The sequence below is a fragment of the Culicoides brevitarsis genome, chromosome 3 (assembly GCF_036172545.1).
Source record: "Culicoides brevitarsis isolate CSIRO-B50_1 chromosome 3, AGI_CSIRO_Cbre_v1, whole genome shotgun sequence".
In the NCBI taxonomy this organism is placed as follows: domain Eukaryota; kingdom Metazoa; phylum Arthropoda; class Insecta; order Diptera; family Ceratopogonidae; genus Culicoides; species Culicoides brevitarsis.
The window spans coordinates 35,670,264-35,697,204 of record NC_087087.1 but is presented as its reverse complement, the minus strand read 5'-3'; the positions used below and the strand labels follow the sequence as shown (position 1 = coordinate 35,697,204).

General features: G+C 29.2%; 1 protein-coding gene across 7 annotated transcripts in view; it reads left to right on the top strand.

The window, feature by feature from the left end:
- The window catches only part of LOC134835629 (teneurin-a), a 196,473-nt gene that overhangs the window by 133,597 nt on the left and 35,935 nt on the right, over positions 1-26,941 (top strand). The window contains exon 1 of one of the 7 annotated variants that reach the window (XM_063850543.1): positions 6,321-6,475. The exons of the other annotated variants lie outside the window; for them this stretch is intronic. Coding sequence (XP_063706613.1) covers positions 6,321-6,475 — 155 coding nt within the window. Of the gene's footprint in view, positions 1-6,320; positions 6,476-26,941 lie in introns of those variants that run through there. 7 annotated transcript variants of the gene reach the window in all.

The window sequence follows — 26,941 nt, the reverse complement described above, 5'->3', positions numbered from 1 at the left end:
ATACTTTCTTTTAATAGATTTTCACATTTTGTTCACATTTATTATAATAAAATATAATAATATATAATATAATATAATATATAATATAATATATTTATATTATTGTATAAAATATAATTGTATATATTTGCAAATTTTTCTTGGATTTTAGATAAAAGATAAAAATCCAAAAAAAAATCATTACAAACTTTTTTAAGTGAAATTTTTACTAAAGTTACTTTTAAAATAATATTCAAGATATATAATATTTAACATATAAAAATATTTAACACTTATGTTTTACCAAAAGTGAAAAATTTGAAAAAAATTTGAACAAATTTAATGACTTAAAATTGCTAAAAAAGTGAAAAAACAACTGACAAAACATTCTGATCAACGTTAATATTACTGAAGATTTCTCTGAGTGAAGCACTCATCGCAAGTAATATTACAAGCATGTACGATTCAAACACGCTACGTGATACAAACACATGCGCACAACATTATACATACAGAGACGGAAACATCGACGTTGAAACGGTTCGATCAGATGAGTTTCACATCAGTTCGGTTTAAAGTGTTGCATTCAACGGGTCGTAAAATGCATCGCTCGGTAACAAAAATATTGTCATAAAAGAAAAGTTTCTTTTATATTTTAGTTTTTTCCTCCTCTTCTCATGTGCACACATACAGCGAAGGGTGAAATGTGTGTATAAATAGTAAAACAAAAAAGGAAATAATAAAAGGATAACATGCACTGGCAAGCAGTCAAGTTACATATTTACAACAAAATATAATAAAATAAAATAAAAGTAAAGAAAGCTAACAGCTAGTTTGCAGAGTTATTAAATAGAAGGATGTGTTAAAAAAGGAACGTTGCTTCTATTGAAGAATTTTTAATAAAATAAAAATTTGAAAGAAAATTGAATGTGTGAAAACATCAAGAAAGAAGTGTTATAAAAAGATATACAATAAAATATGGATACAACCAAAGTCAAAGGATTTTTTGTTTAAATAAAAAATTAAAAGTTCAAGGAGCAGCAGTTAAACTTCAAAAGTAATAAATATATTCAAATATTTGAAAAAAATATATATAAAATTATTTGAGAATTATTTTGATAACAATATTTTTATTAAATATAAATTTCATGTTACAAATATTTCTCAATATTTTATAATTATAAATGTTCTCAATGGTTCAGAAAATACAACCAAACAGAAAAATATAAATTGATTACATAAATTAAGTGTGAATAACAATAAATTTCAAACTTATCTATAAAATTATACATATTTTATCCATCTATCCGTTTATTGCTACACATTACGTCGACACAGTGCAACTTCTCATATTAATAAAATAAAAAAAAAGTATAATAAAGTTTAAATTTGAATCATTACACGACACACATAAAATAACATTTTGCTAAAATAAAACATAAATTTTCATAACAGTCTAAAATATTTATAATAATATTTTACATTACATTTATTCACATACTCACAAAATTTTCTTGTTCTGCCGCCGTTTCTTCTTCTTCTTCCTAAAAGTTCATCATGCATAACAATTTAATTGCTTTTATACGATGACGAAGATGTGAGGACAAAAAAATGTCTTGGAAAAATATTTTTGTGCTGAATGAACTTCGTCTGTAAATAATAATTTGATTATTATTATGAATGAAAACTATTCATATTCGTATAACATGTGTACAAGTACCTTGCAGAAACATAAAATTAAATCTGAGTAAAAATATTTCAATGTAACTATTTAAATGTAATAATAACAAGAAAAAGGTACAAAAATACAACAATTTTTCAAAAATGTGCACGAATGAATAAAAAATACCAGAGCAATTTGGTATAGAATGCAAGAAAGATGTTCCATTAGTAGTTCTTGGAATTGTTTTATGCACACATCCGTACATCATAACATATATAAAATAAAGTATATGTAATCTGGTGTTTCTGTTTCTGTAAAGAAATGCATAAGAACTCGTAAAAGGATGATTAAAATAAATTTCTGTTACAGATGTCTTTTCTAGGACTGCATTCAATTAACTCTTTATATTACATTATAATATATTATACAATCTTACGAAAAAAAAGAACTTTTAAAAAATGTGAGATAAGGAATTCTCATGAGAATTTCAAAAAATGTCTTCTTGCATTGTGTTTCTCTTAAAACAGATCCCGAACACTAATTACTTAACATTTATTAATTGTCGTGAAGTTCTTACCCGAGACAAATGGTGCCACACTTGTCTTGTATAACAATTCAGGCGTACTATTTATTAATATAAACGGGACAAAGTTTCTTGCTCAGTACAAAAGAAACAATAAAACAAAGTTTTTATGATGGAAGATAAAATAAAGTTAAAAAAATTTCTTCAAAGAAGTTTTGGGAAAAGTGTTTTCCGTCTTCGGATTTTTCCAGCGAACTATTCAACCATTAAACAATTCCAAACAACCGGGGCACGACGACGACAACGACACAGTTTAATTGAAAAACTCATTTAATTATTTTTTTAGTAGCTATTCATTTATTATTGTTCGGTATGTGTGTGTGCGTCGTACGGCATCTATATTGTTTTAATTAAAATGTACTGCACTGGAAAATTAACAAATTTTTCATTTCATTATGCACAATCAAGAATTTCTGCTGAAAGGACAAAATATTTTTTCTGCTGCTTTGTGTCATTCATTCACTCGATCACATCGCGTTGTCGTGCAACGAGAGTGATGATAACAATCGTGTAACAAGCGCTAAAACTACACAACAAAGCTATTTTTTTAAAAAGTTATTTATTATTTAAGGCATGTCCTTTTCATTTCATTTTATTGCATTTTGTTTAACATTTACTAATTTGTATGCAGTAGCATTTCATTTAGCATAATTTAATTTCTTCTCCGTAGAATTTTTTTCTCTCTCTTTAACACAATTTTTTGCATGGAACACGGAAAATGTGAATATTTTTACACACTCGCCTTGTTTGTTTATTTTTCTGCTGAATTTTGAATGTACGCAAATTGAGCTGAAACACAGAGTAAAAAGTCGATTGTGTGGGCTCTGATGATAACAAATTTTGTCGTAATTGTTGTTGAAAAATACATTTTGTGACCCACTGAGGAGCTTCGTAAGAATATTCAAAACATTTTGTGAAAATATGCTTTCTCTCGTCTTATGAAAATTTTTGTATCGCAAAGTTGATAAATTTTATAGTTTTCAGTGAAACTTTTTTATGCGACACACGATTTTTCTACAGTTCATTTTTGAACGGCAAACGTAAAAATAAACACCGAAAATATTGGAAAATCCACTTTTTTTTTGGCACAACATAAAATATAGACAACGAGCGCGTAACGTAATGCAAGCACAACAAGTCAGAAAATTTATACAGAGATAAAAACGAAGCGACAAACATAAAATAACATCGGATGCTTCGTTTATTTGTTACATTATATCCTCTCTTCTCCTATTTTGTGTGTTTTTTATTGTATGATTTTTATGTAGTGCCCTACGAGAACGCGTATGGGAAAACAACACACACCTATATTTTTATCGAATCAGCATTTTTATCTTTTTTTTCTCGTTCGTTCGTTGTATTTTATTTTATTGCATATCGTTGTTTATTTATGTTTATAGAATTTTATGTTTATATGTTGCTTGCTCGCACGGCGGCGTTGACGACAACAACATCGCCGAGCGGCACACACCGTCAAAATGCGATAAACGAACTCGTTCTATCCTTTAGTAGCGATACTTTTTTTTTTTTGCTTGAAACCACTGATGCGTTTTGTTTGGGTCGGTCATTTGACATTTATGTCTGTTTGTGAGTGTGTGTGTAACAAGTCGACCAGCCATTAAATAATGTCTTCTCGCACATGCACACGGATAAATGAATCTGAATCAACGTTTAACCAGATTATTTTGTACGAAGTTTTTCTCCCTCTGAAGATGTGTGGCTTTGCTGCATGCATCATTATTTCGTGTTTCTTTTGTGTCGAACCTGCTACTTTCGAAGAATACAAAGCAGAGACTTTCAATTGAAGTTAATAAATTTAATTAAGTGATCTGTACAAAACGTAGAGACGTGAAGTATAATAATAAAGAAAAAAATGCGACACACTCAATACAAAGCGACTCTGAAGTCGAGTCAAGTCACAAAAATATGTATAACACAACAAAACTTTTTTTCCTTTTATAATAGCGTGTCTTTTAAGTTTTTTAAATTGCTTTCATTCATTTACTTTACAGATTTCTTTATTTTTTTCGGCGAAGGAAAGATGAAGAAATCGTACAACAACGCTCATTTAGAAGACTTTTTTTCTTCAATTTGCTTTTTATTGTATTATATTAAGCGCATAAATGTTTTCATAGGATATCGCCTTTATTTTAAAAGATGAAAAAAAAAATTTCTTCAACATCGTTCTTCGTCTTCTTCATTTCATGCAACCAACTTCATTTTTTTGTTACAAACAAGATTAAAGACGAGTGGCTTGAAATATTCTTTAAAAGCAAAGAAAAAAAAATATAAAGATTGAAGAGCAAGGATTTCTTCTTCTTTCTATTTGCTTATAGTGCTTCTTTGCTTGTTTGAGAGAAAAGCAGCAACTTGTTTTTTGGTGCCTTTTGTGCATCTTCAAAGGAATCAAAGTCAATTAGATGAAAGAAACTGTCGATATATTTTTTTATCAAATAAACAAAATTTCTTGAAATACGAATTTTCTAATTTTAAATTTTTTAAACTAAAAATTTGATCGAATATACTTACTATTAAGCTATCAAAATTCATTACGGTACCCGTTTGACACCTTCTTGCACGATGAAAGATCTTCATTTACAAATAAAGCAACAATACGTGTTAATTAAAGCATTGAATGACGCAGCAAAGCACTGCGATCAAATCAATCGGTTGTCCTGTTCTCTCTTCACACAGATTATTTTCTCTTGTTCTGCTTCATGACGCGCTGTTTGATTTCTCAATCAAGATTTTTGTGACCTCTTTGTGTCGAATTTCGACCTGAGATTGCGGAACAGAAATTTTTAATCGGTTTTCGCAGAATTTGGGGCTTGTCGAAAGTAGAAACGCCTTTAGCACACGTCTTCTAATAATAATAATAATCCAAATTCAATCTGTGCGATAATCATCGCAGAACATGACTTTACAATTCGATGTTGAACGAGTACTCTGTTATTTCAATTGATTTGCTGTGCACAAAATAATTGGTTTGATTTATCGAACTTATTAAGGCTCGTCACAAGCGAAACAACTTTTCCAACACGTTCGTTAGAGAGGCAAAAAAATGAAAGAAATAATACAGAAAAGGAACGAAGACGAAGTGAAAAAATGTGCGAATCATTCTCTTGATTATTATGTTTAGCGCGATAGAATATTGTTTGTGAGTATGTTATGTCATGATGATGATGGTACATTGCCGCCGATGTTGCTCGTAACTCCTCCAACGTTTGATTCATTTAAAAATCATAAAAATTTATATCACTCATTCACTGAATCTGGTAATTTAATTTACAATACGGCATGATATTGCACATAAACATTTTATTTTTATTTTTTTTCATCATCTATTATTGTTGGAGATTATTTTTCTCTACATGAGGCGTCTGCCCAAATGACGTACGATAAAACATAATAATTAAACTATAACTATTTATCACAATGGGCATCGTAGATTCACAAGAAGCCAGAATCTGAATAAAGGCAAGACAGAAGAAGAGTTGTGAATACCTTCATTTTTCATGCAGGCAGTTTACAAAACATTAGCACGTCTATCGTATCATCAGTCAAACAGTAATTTATGTAATCAATTTATATGATCTACAATTTCTCAAGCAGCGAGAACGAACGAGAAATATATATAATAAAATAATAATTCTTTATATTTTTCCGTATTACCTATATAGCGAACGCAAAGAATAGTCATTCATCAACGGTTCATTTTTACAAACAAAAAAAAAACATGATACTGTAAAAAACACGACGATGATGGGGACGAAATGATAATGAAAAAATATAAAAATTGTTGATAGGAAGTAACGACAACAACAAAACAAAGGGACATGCCGCAACATTTTTTTTCATTTTCGAACAATGATGTGTAAAAAACATTGTTTAATGAAAGGAAATAATATTGTGACAGAATAACATTCTGCAGTCTGTTTGTTATTCAATTACTACTACTTACTTCATATCAAATTCGCCAAAAAATAAAAATAAAACGTTACAATGAAAAAATAAAATATACAAAAAAACATAAACTTATTAATTTATTCTGAAAAAAAAAAATAAAATTTCATCAATAAACAATTAAAAATGACGATGAAATCAATGAAATACAATGAATGTGATACGATAATGGATGGCTACAATCCTGTTCCGCCGCCATTACCGAGACGTGTGCCACCAATGAGGAATATTTATGCGGAGCCATTTTCCACAGAGACAACTTCCAGATATGACACAAATAGTTCAAGGTAACATGACATGATTTTTATTTAATTTATTATTTTTTGTATTAAAAGAGGGACTAAAATTTAATTTAAAAGGAAGCCATGAATTGAACTAAACATAATAAGAGGATCAATTATTTCAAATTATTACGAATGAAATGAAAATTTTTAATACGATTAATAATGTTATAAGATTCATCCACGTATATTATATATTATTACATATGTACATTATTATAAGGGTCTTAATTTATTGGAATAATACATTATTAACTAAAATTATAAATAATAAAGTAGTATCGAGTTTATTAAATATTACATCAACTCAGATTTAAACTTTTTAGGTCAAATAGTGAACTTTAAAACATGTCTGTTAGATTTATGAAATTATGAATTTTGATAAAAAAAATTAATGGTTTTTTCATTATACATAATTACTTTTCATCAATATAATTTAACATTAATATAATAATGTTCTTTAATTTAATTCAATTCGTATTTTTTATTATAATAATACATAATTTTATTAAATTTGTATATTATTAATATCATTCTATAAATATTATATAACAATAATTTAACTTTAAATTAAAACTTTTCAATATTATTTTGTCTTTCGTTATATTTTACAAAAATTGTATTATATTTTTTCATAAAAAGTACGAATTTAAATGAAATTGGAGTGCATTCACCATATAATATGATTAAACGGGAATTACATCATATATGGGATTAAAAATATTTATGTGATTATCATGTAGCTGAGGATACAAAATGAGAACAGAATAACAAACCAAACCAATATAGCGAGAGCATATCATCAGTATTCCCGAGTTTTAATGCAAATATTATTATTATTCCATCCAGAGGTTTAGCGCCTGCCCGTTCTTCGCTTCTCATTCGACAATAATAATAACAAAAACAGCGGCAACGCACGATCAATTGTCTGTTGTTTGTGTTTCAAATTAAAATAGGCTTACAAAACATATAGATTGGGATTAAAAGTAGCTAATAGAGCCTAACGCGAAGTAACATTTTTCTTCATACTCTTTTTTCCATATTTTTTGTTGTTATAGAATAAAGATGAAAAAGTAAAAAAAAATATTTTCAACACAAATTTCATCATCAATATTATAATCTCCTGATATTTCATACTCGTATACAAATTTTTTGTTTTCCCAAACGATATATTGCATTTTATTATTATTATGATGAAATTTACATATGATAATCGATACATAGTATAACATTATATAGTATAAAACATCAATAACAACAGGAATATGTAAACAACAAAATCTCACGCAAAATATTGGAAAAAATTTGACAGGAGTATGGAAATTTTTTTTTGTATTTTTGAAATATTGAACGCGTGCATAGAAAAAATAATATTTTATTATAATGAGATATTGGTATAAGAAACAAACAAAAAATATTATATAACATATATATTATAATAATAATGACGATACGAAAAGTTCGAAATAACAATCGAATCATATCAATCAAACTTTTTTTCTGGTATACTTATAATATGATAATAAAAAGAAAGAACGCATATAAATCAAATTGACAGCAATTTTTGTGGCACAGAAGATCCTTGAACATAAGAACGAACCGAGCGAAAGTTACAAGAATAACAACAAATATAATAATATCAGGTAATTCATCATTTGACGGGATTTGGTGTCATGCTAGATAAATTTCTGCTTAACATTAAACATGAGATTACTCATAGAATTCAATTCAAGTGTGAATAACGAGTTCCGAAGGATTCACAGAACCGATTCAACACATAAAAAAAACTTTATAGAGTGTCCATACAAATACATTCACACAATAGTTCTTTAAATAAATCCTAACTCGTAAAACGAATGGTCATAAAAAAATAAAGCAAAGAAAGACTACAACACTCAAGACAATTATTATGTTACAGAAAACATTTTTTACCTGAAAAAGTTGATTGTTTGTATGAAGAAATAAAGGACGACGACGCCGAACGACAGTATAAGTATAAGTACGTGCACGTCATCGTTGTCATGATTAAATTACTTCTTCTTTCAACATTCTGTTACACTATTGCTGCTATAGATACATAAAAACGGGAAATTCACCTCTTAGATGCCTTTTGTCGAAGAAGACAAATATAAAAGAGAAGCGTCTCGTTCGCCATATGTTACAACATTTATTTTTTTTTCGTTTAAAAAAATTATTTAATGATACAAGTTTCATTCATTTTCCCCGTAAAATATACATACACTTCTGTTTGACAGTCGGTAAGGTAGTTTAATAATTTCATTTATTTTTGTGAATCAAATTTAAAAACATGTGTTCAGAATGTTTACCTTTGAGGAACATGACATCGGGGACGATCACCTTGTACCTCTCAGTTTCGCAAAATAAAAGGAGAAAAAATTATTATTATAAATTGAATCCCATTATCTTAGACATGAATGTTGTACTTCACGTCAATTTATTGCATGCAGCATTTATTATTATTATAATTTTTATAACACACAAACAAACATATATGTATGAAACGTTTTGTACCTACCAAGAAATTTCATAATAATTTAAAATAATATTCTTTTTGCGAAAAGAAATAAAAAGAACGAGAATTTGTACTTTTTTCTTGTTTGTTTGTTTCATACATTAACATGCGAATATGTGGGTCTTTTTCATTGTAAAAGATTTGTAAATTAGTTATATTTTATGTGAACAGTAAAAAAGAACAAAAAACGTAAATGTTTTTACCTTTCCCGTTTTGTTTTGCAAAAACTTTTTTTTTTTGTAAAAAAAATTTTTTTTTTTATATATGATAAATCAAACTTTACACTGATTGTTTTATATGAAATTTGTGCGTATTTTTCACAAATATTTATATCTCTCTTGTTTTAATAAAGGAAAAAATATTATATTTTAAGTAATTTTTTAGCATTTATAAAGAATAATTCAAGGATGATGAGTGGGCGATTGTTTTTTACAGGAAACGTGCCATATGAGACTTTCTGAGATATTATAAATTGATGTTAGTGTTAGTTTCTTGAGCAGCAAAATTTTCTTCATTCTAAATCATCGTTGTTGTTTGTATAGTCATTCAAAATAAAATCATTCGGGAATGTTATTCGAATACTTTTCAGCACATGTGAAGGATGATATGTAGATATGTGTATTTTGATTTCCCAAAACTAATCTTACAACTGCAACACTTGTTCCGTTCTTTCACTTTTACGTTTTTTTTTCTTGTAAGATTGATGATTGTTCGTTTTTATTTTTTCTCTTATATGTTGACTCGCGTGGATAAGGAAATGAAATTGTTTATTATCATAATAAATAAATATATTTTGATAAGATTGCTCTTAAATCATTGTACGAACAAGATTTGATTATTTTTTTATTTCTGGATGAGTCAAAGAAAATTCACTTGAATTCATCTTGATTCAAGATTTAAAACATGAATAAAAAAAACGTATTTTTTTACGTTTGAGAAATATTTTCAGACACATGGTGAACATAAATCAAAAATTTTTGGTACACTAATTATGCGGTTTATGACACAAAATTTCATTAAAGAGTTCTTCTAACACGAGTCAAAGTAAAATTACATTAATTACCGTCAGAGTCGTCGTTGTTGACGTCGGATGTGAAAAAGTTAAATTTTATCCAAATTCACATACGATACAACAAATATAAGTGCACACCAGAGATTTTCAATATAATAATAATATAATATCTAACTTTACGAGCGATTCCGAATAATTTGTCTTGTGTTCTAATTTTATTTGAATTTTGCCAATGTTCATCCTCATACAGACAGTGTATTGTGCCGTGATTTACTACACAACATTATTAAATTACTGTGTCGTATATTTTTTGCCTCAAAAGTCGAGAAAAGCAAGTCCCTCGAGCCAGAAAGAGAGGACCGACAAACTTTTCTGTCGTATATGGAGAATGACTGAGTAGAGTATTTATTTGAAAACATTAAAAAGTTGTGATGATATGCAATAAAATTATGTAGGTACACTATATTTGTGTTTTTCTGTGTGTGTGATGGGTAACTGACAACTGACAGAGTGATTAACGGCACAACTTACGCGGAGAAAACCAAGCAGAAACCAAATCCAAACAAACATAAATATCAAAAAAGGATAAATTTCAATCCAGGAATTTGAATGGACTTCAATTTTGACGCAACTGGATTCATTTTCGTGGTATACCACGCACCATATTTACCCAAAACAACGCTTTGTTCGTTTGTATGAGCACCAAAAATTATATTAAGGCTATTACAGTAATGAAAAATGTTTCTTGCGAAAAGCTTATAAATGTTGTTCAAATCATTTCTTGTTAAAAACAAAAAGTTTGTGAACATAAAAAAAAACTTAAAATTGAAAAATTTAACATTTCTTTTAAAATTCAAAAGTTTAAAGATTAAAACTTTTATAATTTCGTATTTAAACATTTTATCAATGAAAAAGAATGGAAATGTGTAACATTTTTCCTTATCACATCAGCCTTCTATGATGAAAATATTTGGTAGATAGTTTGTGCGAGAGAGAATAAATATTCTGCCTTTGTATTATATTATGAATTTTCCAACTTAATTATAAATAAATTTAATAAACAGAGAACGGCAGCGACTGTGAGTTCGGTACGAAACGCAAACAGCAAGTTTTCCGCCTCTATCATTCGAGGCACAAACACACATTCATTATTATCATCATCATCAGTGTCAGAGACAGGCAACCCGCGTTGTCGTACGTCAACCACCCGCACATATGACAAACTTCTAATATGGTAGTAGTATGTTGGTCCCTGTTCCGTTTTCGGAAAAAAAATTTTCTCGTATGAATTTTCATGTCATGATGCGACGATGATGAGATAGATATGATGATGATGATATTCCAAGAAGGAAAATATAACTCTAATTATTATTCATCCAATGTCGTTTTTTGCATAATATTTGCCCTTCGTATTTTTTCCTTTCATCTGTGTGGGAGACAGCAGCGACTGTAAGCCTCTTTTTGCATATAAAATACGTCTCGTACCCCTTAAAAGATACCTAATATAATAAGGAAAACAGACGTCGTCTAATAAATCTAATAAATTTTCTGTTATGAATACTTACGAGGAGATGATATGCGAGCGATGAACGACGAACTTTCATCGAAATATGATTTTAACTTTAACTTTAAAGTTTTCCATCAAGTTTCAAAAAGTTCCATATCTTTTGGGGACACATCTTCTTGGGAGGTCATTAGTTGAATCATCGCATCTTCCATTCTATTCATTACATCGCAGCTTTACAATTGAAATACCGAGAAAATCAATATTTTCTTGGCTCACATACAAGTTTGTCAGCTGAAGAATACAACAACAACAACGAATGAATAAAGCTGAAAAGATAAACATTTTATCACTGAAATTTGTTTGGATCCGCTTTCAATAGAAACACAACAAGAATGAGAGATCAAAAGCAATGATGAGAAATAAACGCGCGACAAATCAACCTACAAGGCATCTAACTCAACAATAGGCCCGAATATTTTTTCTATTCACGAAAAAATAAAAATGTGTTTTTATATTATATTCCTAAATATTAATGCTTGAATGTCTGGAAAGACATAATTTAATGTAATAATGTACCCTTTTACGAGATAAAATTCAAATATATGTCTTCATCTATGGGTGTATGTTTGAAGAACGATGAAGGAATTCAACGCCGTTTATTTTTATTAAACCAAATGAAACAATTCCCTTTAAAGAAACTTAAAGATATGCCGCGAGAACCCCAAAAAATGTGAATCATAAACAAATTCCTCCACAAATTTATTCGTTTATTGTGTTAATAAGGCAAAAAATATAAATAAACAAAATTTTACCTTCCGAATTCTTTTTTTCTACAATATTTTAATAAATGTTTATTATTTATCAGTACCGTATTGCTTGAACAAGACTTCAGATGACGACGACGTTCACTTCAGTTCAGTTCACAGCGCATATCCCCAATCAACTCGCTTTATTTCCTGTACTTTCATTTTTTTTTTCGGTAGCAGAGGAAAAAAAAATACAAAATTTTACGTATTTTATTAGAGAAAATCAAATAAATTTCAATTGAACATGTTTATGTTTGCTATATTTTTGGCAATTTTTACTGTATGCTGATTTTTATTTAGGTACATTTTTGTATATAAATGAAAACTTTTGTTTTGTTTCAAAACAAAAATTGATACAAAATAAAAATTGGGGAAGTGAATTGAGTTGATTACTTTAGAAAAAATTGTTTCGTCTCGTCAAAATATAATTTTTGTTGTATGATGAATTTAATCCAGAAATATTTTTCTTTTAAAATAGTTGATTTTTTAGCTGAACAAAAATGACGACAGAAAAAAAAGAATAAAAAAGGATTGTCGTCTTAAGCAGGATTAAAAGAAAATACGTAGCCAGCGTTTCATATTTTGTATAAATGTCGCTTATACCGTGGATTGTACGAAGCTAAAAAGTCTTTCAAACAATTAAGTTCGCCTTTTGTCTTACAAAAAAATTATTATAAAGAACGAACCGAGAATAAGGGAGCGAAAAATTATTAATCTCTCTCTTAAAAAGTATAACAAAGACAATATTTTGAGATTAAACAGACACGAAATTGTCTGGCAATAAAAAGACGTTCCCATCGTTTCAATTGCGTTCAGTCGATCAATGAAGAAAATCTAAAATAAACTAAAAACAAAAAAAAATCACATCATCTTGAATCTGTTCCATTGTTGTACAGAAATTGTAACGAAAAAACATCGACGAGAATAAAATGAACAGAAAATAATCATAATAATTGACTATAATATATGAATCAAATAGATTCTGATGGACAAGTAACGTAGCCTTCTTACACGAAACCCAAAAAAAAAACATAATACATGAAGTAGATACAAACAAAGTGCTTGAAAATGCCAAGAAAATTAACAGTATCCGGTGCACATAAACATTTTGTATTATTATTATTATGATGTTTCCCCATTATAGTCCATGTCATTCCCTCTCTCGCTCTCCAATCTACTCACTAACTCTATAAACTTCAAAAATTAACTTTTATGAGTCGACGTCGTCACATATAATTTGTAACATTAAAATAAAAAGAGTACTCGTTCAAAAGTTATCCAAACCACTAAACAATAAAATATATTATAAAAATTGGTTTAAGTGCCCGTTTTGTTTTATATTTATTCTTTGATTCTGCTTTGTTTCCCATTCTAATTCTTGAACTTTTTTTTGTTTACGTTTAATTGTATAATCTTCGAAACTGATGACTTCGACGATGATGTTTATTACCATAATGATAGAGACAGATACCCAAAAATTTAGTCATTTAAAAATTTCAAACTCTAATCAAGATGTAAATCAGCAGTGCGGCATCTAATGAGAGTGAGTGTGAAAAAGTAAAATTATTTCATGTTGATTGATTAATTAAATATTCAACGAATTTCTAATCAATTTTATTTTATTTATATTTAAACATAATGAGCGAATGCCAAAGCAAATGTGTGTTTATGCTCATCTCAACTCATAAATTGAGTTTGACAGTTTTTTTTATTACGTTCGTTATTTTTTTTCGTATTAATTATTGTTATTATGTTTTGATGAAATCATTAATGAAGAGATTTGGTACGAAAACGCGTGGGATGATTAAAAAATAATTATATATAAAAAAGTATGTCGAGTAATTAAGATAACGTGTGAGCGGCAAATTTTTTTGAACTGAAAAAATATAAGGCTTTCAAGGATTTTTTTTCTTTATTTAAAAATGTGGGTTAAAATTTTAAATAATACGAATATTCAATATGAGGAATTAAATTATTAGCAAAATTAAACTTCATATTGCCATGAGATTCATAATTGGATATAAAAAGTTAATCTTTTTTGTAAGTTTATTTAGATAGTTTAAGATTTTTTTAGATATTTCATTTACTTACCTTTCGATCCCTCAAGAAATTTGTCAGGTACGTCAAAGTAAACACTTTCAAGAATTTTGTTTTCTCACATTTCTTATCTGTTAACATCTACAAATCGACAACTCTTAACTGAAGAACGAAAAAAAGAAAAAAATGAATAAAGTTGTTAAGAATAATTAAAATAAATGTTAAGTGAGTACAAACTATGATTAATGATGATATTTTGAAATTTAAATTCAAGTCAAAAACACTTTTAAAGCCTTTTAAATGATGATGAGTTGCTGTTGATTAAGATTACAATGCAAAGGTAAATACTTCGCTGCATTATTATTATTTATGTAAATAAATGCAAATAACTGCATTTAGCGTTAACAGTTCATTCAGTTCAACATTTCGAGAAAATATCATAATTTATTCATAATCGCTGTTTAAAATATGTTTAGCGTTAAATTTAATGCACAGTTTACACAAACTGCAATCAAAATCAATCTGAAACTAAATTTCATTCAGAGTCGCGTGCGAAATGACGCAACTTTTGTGCTATAGGTACCGAATGTTTTTCCGTAAACAACTTTAAAAACATTAATCACCCCATGGTACTGTTTGTTCCCATTTATTATTCCGCACTACTCACATGTACACATTATATTGCGCTTTGTTGTTACTTACCCTTCAGTCTCTGGATACAAATAATATAATTTTAACTACGGATGAAACATATGTCCTATATTTTTAATTTGATATCGACTTACACTCGTGCCGCATACGAAATGAGTGCAAATGCGTATAATTTCAGGCATCACCAACCCTCGCATCGTCGTCGCTTCGGAATGATGGACATCACAAAAAGTATTTTTAATCACACAATTGATGGATTTACAATGAAATCCTGCCTGCTCGTCTCTGTCATAGCAAGGACCACGCTTTTGGCGATTTTATTGTCACTCAGCAGCGTGCATATTTAACGATAGGGTAGATTCTTTTGTTTTAAATTCTCTTCATGAATTGAAATTCAGATTCTGAAAAAAGTAGGAATTCAATAGATTGAAAAATTGTATTATCATTCAAATACACTCCTTTCCTTCATCGTTCTTCGCATGACTTATTGATTTTCTATCAACAGCAAAAAAAAATGAATTATTATTATTGTGAATGAATAAATGGAAAAAATATGAGGGAAATGCCGAGTCACTAAAGATAAAAGAATCAAAAATAAAAAAAAGTTATGAAAAATTCGCGTGGTATAGACAGATTTTCATCAAGCAAAAATAGTCGACGACAAGCAAACATCGGGTAACTGCCCACACACACGCGTAATCACATTATTTTCATCAAAATTTGTTGTTTATTTTTATTACATACACACGTTAGTCGATGCTTCTACGCATTACATAAAATATGCAGATCGTATGCAATTATATTTGCTAACGGTGATGCGAGATGCAAAATAGGTATGTATGCGCTTCGACTGGAAGTAAGTAGATTATTTGTAAAGCGCGTGTGTTTTTTTCGTTATTATTATTTTATTAAAATGTGTGGGTAAACTTTTATACGAGCTAACTAACTAGAGCGACTGGATTATTTTAGTTATCGTTAATCCTATTATTATTTATTTATATTTTAATAAATGACCGCCGATATGGTCGATATCAAAAATTATATTATATTAATATTATGCAAATCCGCATTGTTCAGAATCAGAACACAAATGCAGATTATAATAAAAAGAGCTTAACAAAGAACGAATGAAGGAAAAGACAAGAGCTTTTCATGATGAAACAATAATGCGAAAAATGTTCATGTAAAAGTTCATGAAAAAGAGAAAGAGCAGAGAAAAAATCGTAATATTTAATGAAAAGTACATACCATCATCATCATGAACAGAATGACAAAATGACGACAACGAGTAATATCAAAACGAAGGAAGGAAAGTCATATTTTCATAATGGAATATTTTTCTTCTTTCGTTTTATGTTTATGTTGTCATGACACAAATACACACGTTTATTGCTGCGCCCGTTGAAGTGTCATCTTGTCTTTGTTGTTGTTGATGTAAAATTCGCGAGTTTTTCACATTTCTCATCTTTTTGCCTTTTTAATAAATTTAAAATTTTTAGTTTGTTTGAATTTTTTTAGAAAAATTTTGAACTTACCCATGATATTGTCCCTTGTTTATTGCAATGAAACCGCTCAAAAAGTCATGCAATATGAAAACCATCTGTGCAATACTAAAACAAGGCAAGAAATATAATAAAATAAAAGACAGTGATATCATAATTTCATTTTATATGCATTAATAACGATAAAAATGCTGGACACAACAGTTACCATTAAATGTATCATGGGTTAACGTGCCTGCTTGTACTTTCTTGTACTTGGTAACATTACACGTTTCGTCTAACTAAAGTTTGTCTTGATTTTAACTCTCTGACATGATGCCTACACTGTTGGCGTTGATGTTGCTGTTGTTATTGTAGCTGATGTGAACGACACGAAAATCAACTTAAATATGTTTCAAGTCTCTTTATTGTTAAAATAAATGTTAACGCAGCATGAACAATGTCGTTGTATATTTTATTAAATTATTTTAATATAATAATTATTATTCAGCTTTTTTTCCTCTCGATTGTACTATGTACCTAAATGTGTTCTAAAAAGCTTTTATTATACATTTTTTTTAAAAACATGTTAATGCACTGTCGACGTCGTGCCATGTTACTGTTCTAAACATCCATATGTACAACTTTCCTTTTAAAAATAATGACAACTTTGATAATAATTATTATCATTATTTTTAGTGTATATACGAAAATTTTGAAAGCAAATATAATTAAAAGTGTAGTGAGCTTGAGCCTTGTGTTGAGTGATGAAAAATATGAAGCTTAATAAATACTTTTTTTGTGGAAAAGTTTCCGTTTCTCGCAAGATGTGTCAACAATCCAAAACATCGAAACTTTCGCACTCATTTGAATAAAAACCAGAAATATTATCTTTCAAGCGGTACAACATTTGGTAACAATTTATTTTACGAATTATTATAATTTAATGCGACGACGACGACGACGAGAGAGATAATATTCAATTAAATTAATTTGATTTAATTTTTATAAAATGCATCAACACACTCGCTGCTGCTATGAGGATAACAAAGAGGCGAGAATATCCGTTGCTCTACGCGACGATGATAATAAAATAATTTAATTTGATAAAATAAGAACGAAGTGTATGGATGGAGCTTAACTTGCCAACTTTTGTTATAAATTATATTAAAAATGTTCAAATATGAAGGAACGAACGATGAACGACGTTGAATTACATTGAAATTGAATATATCCTCGGATTTTTGTGCTTTAAATATTGTATGTTGAAGAAGACGACAACCGAAAAATTATGATTTCTGAAAAATTTTAAGTGAAGTACGGAAGAGAATGCACCGAGGCGCACTCCATTAAACATAATGGCATGTCTATTTTTTCACTGTGTCGTCAAGTATGAAATTATGATATGACAGAAAAAAATTAAAAGAAGATAATGAAACAACATTTTAGCGTCGAACAACTTGAGCGTATACGATATTTAAAAAAAAACTGTTAATAGTATGTTTTTGTTTGAAATTCAGCCCTATAAGCAGCTTTAATAGTTTTTTTTGCAATTTGTTCAAATTTTAATTTTTTTTATCATATACTTTTAATTTATATCATACAAAGTATATAATATACATATATAAAACAATGATAAATAACAAAAAAATACTCAGATGAGTGACTTAACTCTCAAAGAAAAAATAGATTTCTTTTTTTCCTTTATCAACGAGCAAACAACTCGATAAAAAGTTTTTTTTTAATAAAAACAAAATATTTCTTTTTTTATTTGTTTGACATGCAAAATCCCTTTTATTATTATACAGAATTTCTCATACCCATTTACTTCTCATGGCTTCGTATCAATCGTAGAAACACACTAAACGATAAAAAAACTAATATTTTTTCTTCTTTTTTTCATTCCAGGTAAATGATTTCAAATAATGATCAAATATTGAGCGGAATGTAGTCAACACAGCAACGTCCACAATATGTGTACATTTTGTGCAAAAATATTTTGTTGCACAAGTTTACGTACGGGTTTGTTCGGGTGTTTGTGAGTAAATTTACCTCTTCTTCTTCGTCTCCTGTTTTGTTCTGCAACTTCGTCTTTCTCCCATTTATACAGACTTACGAATGTATTTCATTTTTGTTGATCGTAAAAAAAACCAATTTAAAGAACAACAACAAGGTTTTACTTTATCAAAAGCAAAAATATTGCTTCAAGTGTTTCATTTCGTTCAACTGCTCCGTACATATGTATGCTGTCGAAAGGAATATCGAAAGGTAAAAATTTAATCCGGTTTTCGTAAATGCGCCGTAAATGCACATCATCATTCATATAACGTTGTTTGTCTACCTGTACACATATTCCAAGCAATTCTTCCTACATCGTCTTGTTTGTTTGAAAAAAATTTAGAAATTGCATGTTGTATGCACCTACACAACACAGCAGCAGCAAAGAACAAGAAGGACGCCATTTTTAAGTTTGCTGTAATAATAAGAAGACAAACATTTAAAAAACGAAGAAAAAAAATTGAAAACGACAATAGAGAAGAAACAGCTAGACTTGGGAGAGAAAGAGCATTTCCTTGTATGTATTTTATTTGATCAAAAGATCTTCTCGTTATGCCTTTGAACGTTTATTTGAATGTTGAAAGAAAAGACATTTTCAACAACAACAACAGACAATAACACTATAAACCTGTACCATATGGCTTATTATAATAATATGAAAAATTTTTGATTCTAAAAGTAAATAAGGCACATGAATATTATAATAAATTTGTTTGTGTACTTTTTTTTATCCTTTTCTCAGATCTTTTTTTCTGCATTTTTGTCTTTCTTTCATACACTAAAAATTTTTTTACTAAATATTCTAAGATACATTTTAGAATTCACAAAAAAGTTATCTTATCGATCGAATGTTCGCCAGACCGAATGTTGTTTGTGGATGTTGCGGTAACATGTGTTTCGTCTAATTTCTACCTGAAAAACGAAATGAGAGGAAGGACTCTCACCTGTGAGTTAAAAAACAAAACAAATCTCGACAAATGTGTAAATGATACCAAAACGAATCTAATATAAAGTATCTGGGGGAGTTCTTGAGATATATGTCTAACTATAAAGTGTAACATAATATCAGTAACATGTCAGGAGATGTTTGAAATGAACATACAGAGGCATCTACTTGTATTGGAAGTCGAGATTTTTTGGATATAAAACAAAAACTTACCATTTTAGTATTTGTTTGAACAAAATATTTTGTTCATTAGATGAACTCGGGATACTAACAATTAGAGATTTCTGACAAATTTTTCACATCCGCGTATACTTTTCATCAATATGATGTATGAACAAAGAGAAATTTTTTTCTACAAAATGGAGTTTCCATCATTAAGAAGAAAACGACAACAACGTAGAATGAATGAAATAGACATTGAATGATTAATGGCCTCTGTTTGCAAATCCATTGCTTTGCAAAAGCATTTAAAAGTCACATGATATGAAACGACGACGATATATTTCAAAAACAATTGACACGACGATGACGGGTGTTGGCGTTACTTTTTCCACAGCTCCATGATTCACATTCCTTTTCCCGCGAATGCATGCAAAGGAACATGCGAGATGCAAATAATAATGACAAGTAATTTAAATATGATGATTACAGTCATTATCATTGCGATTCGAACAGAGAAAAAAAATAAGGGACTCACAGTTTATTCCCACAGTTAACGTGTCATGCGAAATTATATCTTTATAACAATCGGCAATCACAACATTAACGCATGAAATGATCGTTTATGATGAGATTCTCCTCTCACTCGCCTGTGGCTATTTTTCGTCATGATTATTATTTTACTATTCAATTTTATATCAATTTTATCATTTTTGTTCTGTTTCCGTGCGTTTTGCGAGATTCCTGATGATGTATTTTTCTCGTGAATTATAAATAAATAAAAGGCATGCCAGCCATAAGAAGTACCAACAGACACAAAATGCTCCTCTTTTGTGAAATAAAATACCAAATCTCTTTCTCATTATTATCGAGCACGTTCAAAAATCATTATAGTGGTTTATTTTGTTCTCCCTTCTCATACTCCTCTCGTAGCTACGTACATATATTGTCTTCTTCTCCTTCGTCTTTTGCAACGCCAATCGGCATAAAAATGATCAGAAACCTACATATTGAACGAAAATCGATATTGCTTGTTGTTTTATTATTTATTTTTTTTTTCCTCCTTCTTTTTCTCTTATTTTTTGTCTCTGACTCAATTCAGTTTTGAGCATCATTTTCGACTCCATTTTTCTCAATTTTGTATTAATTTTCACAATTAAGTGTACTTTGTACCGCAATACGAATAAAAACTGTAACAATTTGTATCAAATGAGCCGTGAATGATGATGATACACAATTTAAAAACGAGCAATATTATACAACGAAACGAAAAACTAGGACTCTCGTTACTCGTTGCTCGTTTATAGACATCGCAGTATATCAAATTGGACGTGTTCGCGTTTATTTTCTCATTTCTCACATTATTTCAGAGAGATATTATTTTTCACGAAAATTTCTACTTACTCGCGAGACGCACACACAGGCATTGCTTTTAGTTAATGTGTTATTTATTTGTTCGTATATGATAATAACAACACAATGATGGCAGGGAACATTGCTCAACTCCATTCAGTTTCATATTCCATCCATATTAAAAGTCAGTAGCAAGTTGAAAATTTGTCATGATGAATGATCAGAGCGGTTTTCATTTAAAATATCGTTTTCTCGATATTTTTTCACTTTTAACATTTTGTATAATTTTTTATGATTTCATTATTTTTTCTCAAAATTACTTCGCAGACTGACGTGAAATGCATATTTTTTTCGAAATGCGCTATAAAAACTTAAAAGAATAGAAAAAATATTATTGTTCTTTTCGTATTATTATTACTATTTGCTCTTTTATGGTATGTGCTTTTAACATTACCTGAATCAGCAGCAGGTCAACTAAATAATGTATAACGTTGAACAATATGAAAAAAAAGATTCTTTTTTCTTGTGCGCTTCCATTTTAATTTTAAAACCGCCTTCAATGTGTGAGAATATTTTGCACATTTTCGACTCCAGATTTGTATCTTTTCCTTCAACAAAACCTTAAATTTTGCATTGTTAGTAAGCACGTACCTTCCAAATAAATAAACAAATGTTCTCATTATGATTCACCAACCAAGCCAAGTTCTCATCATAAAAATGTTCTAAAATCTGGTTTTTCATGTTTTTTGTTTTCATGCATGCACTTTTCACATCATCATCAGATTATTATTTTTTGAAGCATCGCACCCGCAATATGTTAGTGTGATTCTTGTGTAACATACATTCGGGAATAATTTTAATTTTAATAATGAGAATTGAAATGTTCATTCTGCATGATGTTTTAATAATCGTAAAATCTGTGCTAACATAAGCGCAACAGAATATGACATTTTTGAGCATTTTTGAACTCGATATGAGTTCAAATAGCTGAAAAATAAAAAAAAAGTTTGGATAAACCACCAATGTCTCTCGATAAGCACGAAGATCACGTTTATCGTTCTTTTTTAATTAAAAATTTTATGTTTGCTTAATCATATCTACTGTTTAAACAAAACTTTCCATACTCATACGCTATAAATCCTTATTTTTCTATCATATATATCATTATCATACAATTGTTTCAATACAGAAAAAAACACACAAATCGTGAATGACTGAACGAGTGGTGCCTTTTTTAAATTAAAAACAAATACAACGCAACATTGTATAATTGTAAAGCAAAACAAATACAAAATTGTAAAATATTAAGTCACGCAGCGTTAAAATTATGCGATACAAGTCTTTAACATGAACAAAAATTTAAATATAATTTTTTTAAAACATTATTTAAAATATAATATAATATAATATAATATTATATAATACAATATAATACAATATATATAAATAATATATTAAAAATGAAAAACAACATTATGCCTCGCAATATTTTTACTTTGAGATACAGAAATTTTCAACAGTTCACATAACAAAAAAGATAGAAAAAAGGAATGAAGAGACAAATAATACATAGAAATGCGTGAAAAAAAAATATACAATTTTAATTGTGTGTCACGTCCCGAGCTATTGTCTTGTCTTTCAGTCGTTATCACCTTTTCATATCTTTTGTCGGAGTCTCCCGTCATGTCCATCCAATACATCCGATGATATCAACATAAAAACAAATATAAATATTAAAAAAAATCCATTTTATTTCGTCTCATCAATCATTTGCCTGTAAGACATGAATGGGAAAATATGACGCGCGATGGATAAATGGACAAAATAAAACAAACGAATGTTTAGAAAAATAAAGTAATAATAAACTAAAGACGAAGCAAGGAAACACACGATGATTTTCTGATTGAGAGTCGTCATGTGTCGTCAGAAAATGCGGCGCCAGATTCAATTATACTTAATATATATTTTATATTCTTTTATTTTTTTCTCTGTGTATTGTTTGTGCGTTGATTAAATAAATATCATAATACGATATGAAAGTCACAGAATTGGATATGATTACATTTTCATGATGAGATGATGATCATACAGTTTTTCCCTTTCGACATATATTTAATTAATGAATTGCTATGTTTGTTACTGCAGCAGCAAACATTGTCATAAAATTAAATGAAATCCCGACCAAAAACCCCCATCAACATAATTCGCCTCACTGTTCGATATTCATATATACATATTTATTTATTGGAAGCGAGTGTATCCAGAAAGAGAATAAATGACATAATTTTACATGTTTTCGAGATTTTCTCGTCCTGCATGCGGAGAATATTAAAAGGCGTTCCGGAAAATAAATTGACCTTAATTAATATATTGCTCGATAGTTGCCAGGGAGTCAGAATAGTTGTCTGAAGTAATAACTTTTTATTAAATACAAAACAAATTTTTAGCATCTCTCGTTTTCCTGCCCTGTACATGCGACTTTTAAACATAAACAATTCTCTTTGTCTCTTAATTTATTTCACAATAACAAAAAACACAGCAGATCAGGTCTCTTTTATGGACCGATAAATTATGCACTGCATGAATAGACAATTTGTCGCCAATCGCCTTGCTTTTTCCTCTTGTGCTCCGATTCTCCCTCAAATTTGTGGCAAAAGTTGATCAAGCACGACGCATGAGGGAGAAAAAATTTCGTTGGACAACATGGCACAGCATTTTAAGTAAGTTAAGCGACACAAACGGACCACATCAAACGAAACGAAAGTCGATACCTTTGTGTTTTGTTTCACAAAAGTGTCAGAAAAGAATTTCCCAGACAAAATTGACGGATACGGATTCTCTTCGTTTAATAGTTTTTTGACAAATTCTTCAAGATTTATTTTAAAATCTAAAATAATCTACCGTCAAATTTAAATACACGGAAAGAGTATTAAATAAAAAAAATCGCTCTGCTTATTATGGACCCATAAATTAGTTGTTGTTATTTTATTTTTTTTTTTTTTAAACATCTCTTGAAGAAAAAAACAGCAAACATTTTTGAAACCCGTTAAAAGTAATTAATATCGTCAGCAGAAAAAAAAATAAAAATAAAAAAATCTTTGAGAGACAAGAAAAATACTAAAAAATCCACAAAAATGTGCGGTCTGTTGGTGTTATCTTTCAAAATATCTACACGAACGAATTTAATTGATGCTCGTGTGTGAAAGTGATTTATGTGCTCGACGATGACATTGCAATGAGTGTGCGTTATGTTTTTAAAATGTCAGAATCTGTAGGGAACGAAAGAAATACAATAATAAGCTTAAGGCTAATATATCTGTTCTTTTTGGTATTTTTAGCGCGTGAAAAGATGCATTGTTTTGAAATATTTTTAATTTAGGTACTTAACGATATATAATGGAATGAGTAATAAAGACGTTCATTTTCTTTCGTTTTCGAACAATTATGAGAAAATTTCAAAAATTTTTCATTTTCGAATAGAAATTTTGTTTTTCTCATAAGAAAATTAAAAAAGAATTTACATGAGATAAATTTAATAATAAATTATTACAGAATATTGACAATTTGACTTTATAGCATATTTGTTCAAATTTATCCGATGATGTGAAAAAACAGTCTTTGCTTTTCAGAAGAAGAAGAAAATAAGATTTTCTTCGATCTTTGTTATTTTGCCTCTTCTTTCGATTTTTTTTTGCCTTTTCATACACACGTCAATTACTTCTGTTTTATCTCACTTCCCTTTACACTTTTTCTGCTTGCTTTTCTTTCTTTCTGTATACTTATGTAATTTCCGTTTTTATTCAAATACTCAATTTTGAACATAAAAGGGACACTTTTGGTAAATGGCTGTATGAATAATTTTTCAAAAGTATGTCAGAGATATAAATAAAAGCGAAGAAAAAAAGAAAATTCTTTTTGCAAAGCTATGCTCATTTATCATTTTCATTCCTTCTTTGTTGCAATTTCTCATTTTTATCCATGGATGATATTCGTGTGTTACGTCGGCTGTGTTACATCAATAAAACTTCTTTTTCATCTTTTACATTCTCTTCGCGCGCTCGCTCGCCGCCGCATAACACTCACTTTTTATTATATCCCTAAGCCTCACAAAATAGATAAATCGCGAGGCATTATATTTATCACATCTTACACGAAAAATTTAAAGCATTTTCTTTCATAAAATATAATCTGCTGGCGAATATACCGCAAGACAAAGTTTTGTGTGTGTGCGTCGCCAGTCGTCTCCTCTGAACTTGAGCAGAAACGATGTCGAACTGAAGATTTTAAAGTAGCATCCATCAAATCAAGCGTCATTTATCATTATTATTTGTTCAACCATGTAGAAAATTTAATAATCTCCATTCACACTGACAGCGCCTAACTCGCAGTAAATAACGCAAATATTTATGCACGGAGCCAAGTAAGTTGCATATTCCTACAGACAAAAATATCATAATAATGTAACAACAAACTTATTCTATAAAAGACACATGTGACTCCATATTACAGTTCAGTGATCCTCGTTCTCTCCGTCTCTCGCTGATATTGTCGTTTATTTATATTTGTATAATTTCTGCATCAAATTGCATATTGCACACATACACAGAGCAATGATTTCTATCTCGTTTTATGCTGAGTTGGAACATTTTCTGCACCATAATTGCTTCGCTCATACGAACTACGATAAGGCTCATGATTTTACGAGCGAGAAAAACAATGAATGTCATACGTCGTTACAGAGAATGCAGTTTATGGGCTTTAAAATATGCCAATGGGAATTTCATTTTACTTGCATTACTACCATGTGTGTGTATGAATGAATCAAAGTTTGGTAGTTCTCGATATTTTATGACTTCAAACTATAAAATCTTGACCAAAAGTACAGAGTTCGATAAGTGTTTGGATTACTTGTAAATATTTGTTTATTTATTTATTTGATTTATGCACAACAAACATGCTAAAAATTACCTTCAAGGCAATCATTTGAGGGTATATTCATTAAAGTAAATTTAAATTTATTGAAAATTTTCATAAACCAAACAAAATAACTAAAACTTACCTAAAATTTAAGTTTTTCCAATTACAAAACAAAAAAAGTAGTTATGAACTTTGTCTCAGTAATTAATTGCACAGATTATCACACTTTAATATCAACACAATTTCGTATCTCTTCGTCGTAATAAAATTAATTGAATCCAAAGTTAAAGTCTTAGCATGCCCTCATTGTCTCTTGGGCACTAATCTTTAATCTCCATCATCAAAAAATGCTCTCGTCTTCTTTATTTCTCCTCCATTTTCGCCAGATCCTTGATCTTTGTCTGTTTTTGTGCGCGTACATTGTTCTGTTCTTCAGTAACTGTTATGAAAAAAAAAACGAGCAGAAAATGTTAAAAAGTTAATATAGTCCTGTTGATACATTTTTTATGTACTCCGACTCCGACCAACCAGAGGTTAGAAGGTGTTGGCACTTAATTAAACATAAATTTTATGAGCGTTATAAAATGAAATGGTCGCTATGGTGCTTTTTTTACAGAAAAAAAAACATTATTCGAGACCATTATGTTACCTTGAGTAGAGTAGAGAACAACAAAAGCGACAGAGATAATATTGAAGAATCACCATTTGTACTTACTTACTGAAAATTCAAATTTAAAGATGACGGTAAGATAGGAATAATAAAAAAATACGAGATAACAGACTTTTTCTTGTTAAATTTTTAATCAAGCGCCTTTCTTCAATTTCAACTTGAAATTTTCATCTATGGGTAGTTCACAACGAGGTAAAAGATTAATTATTAAAAGAGTAAAATTTATCGCGAAGAAAAGCGTCTTCTCTGAATAATGAAATAGAATATTATATCTGCTTGATTATTTTTCAAATCAAATGTGACAAGCAACTCTTTTTTATTTTGTTTTTACGACGAAGCGTT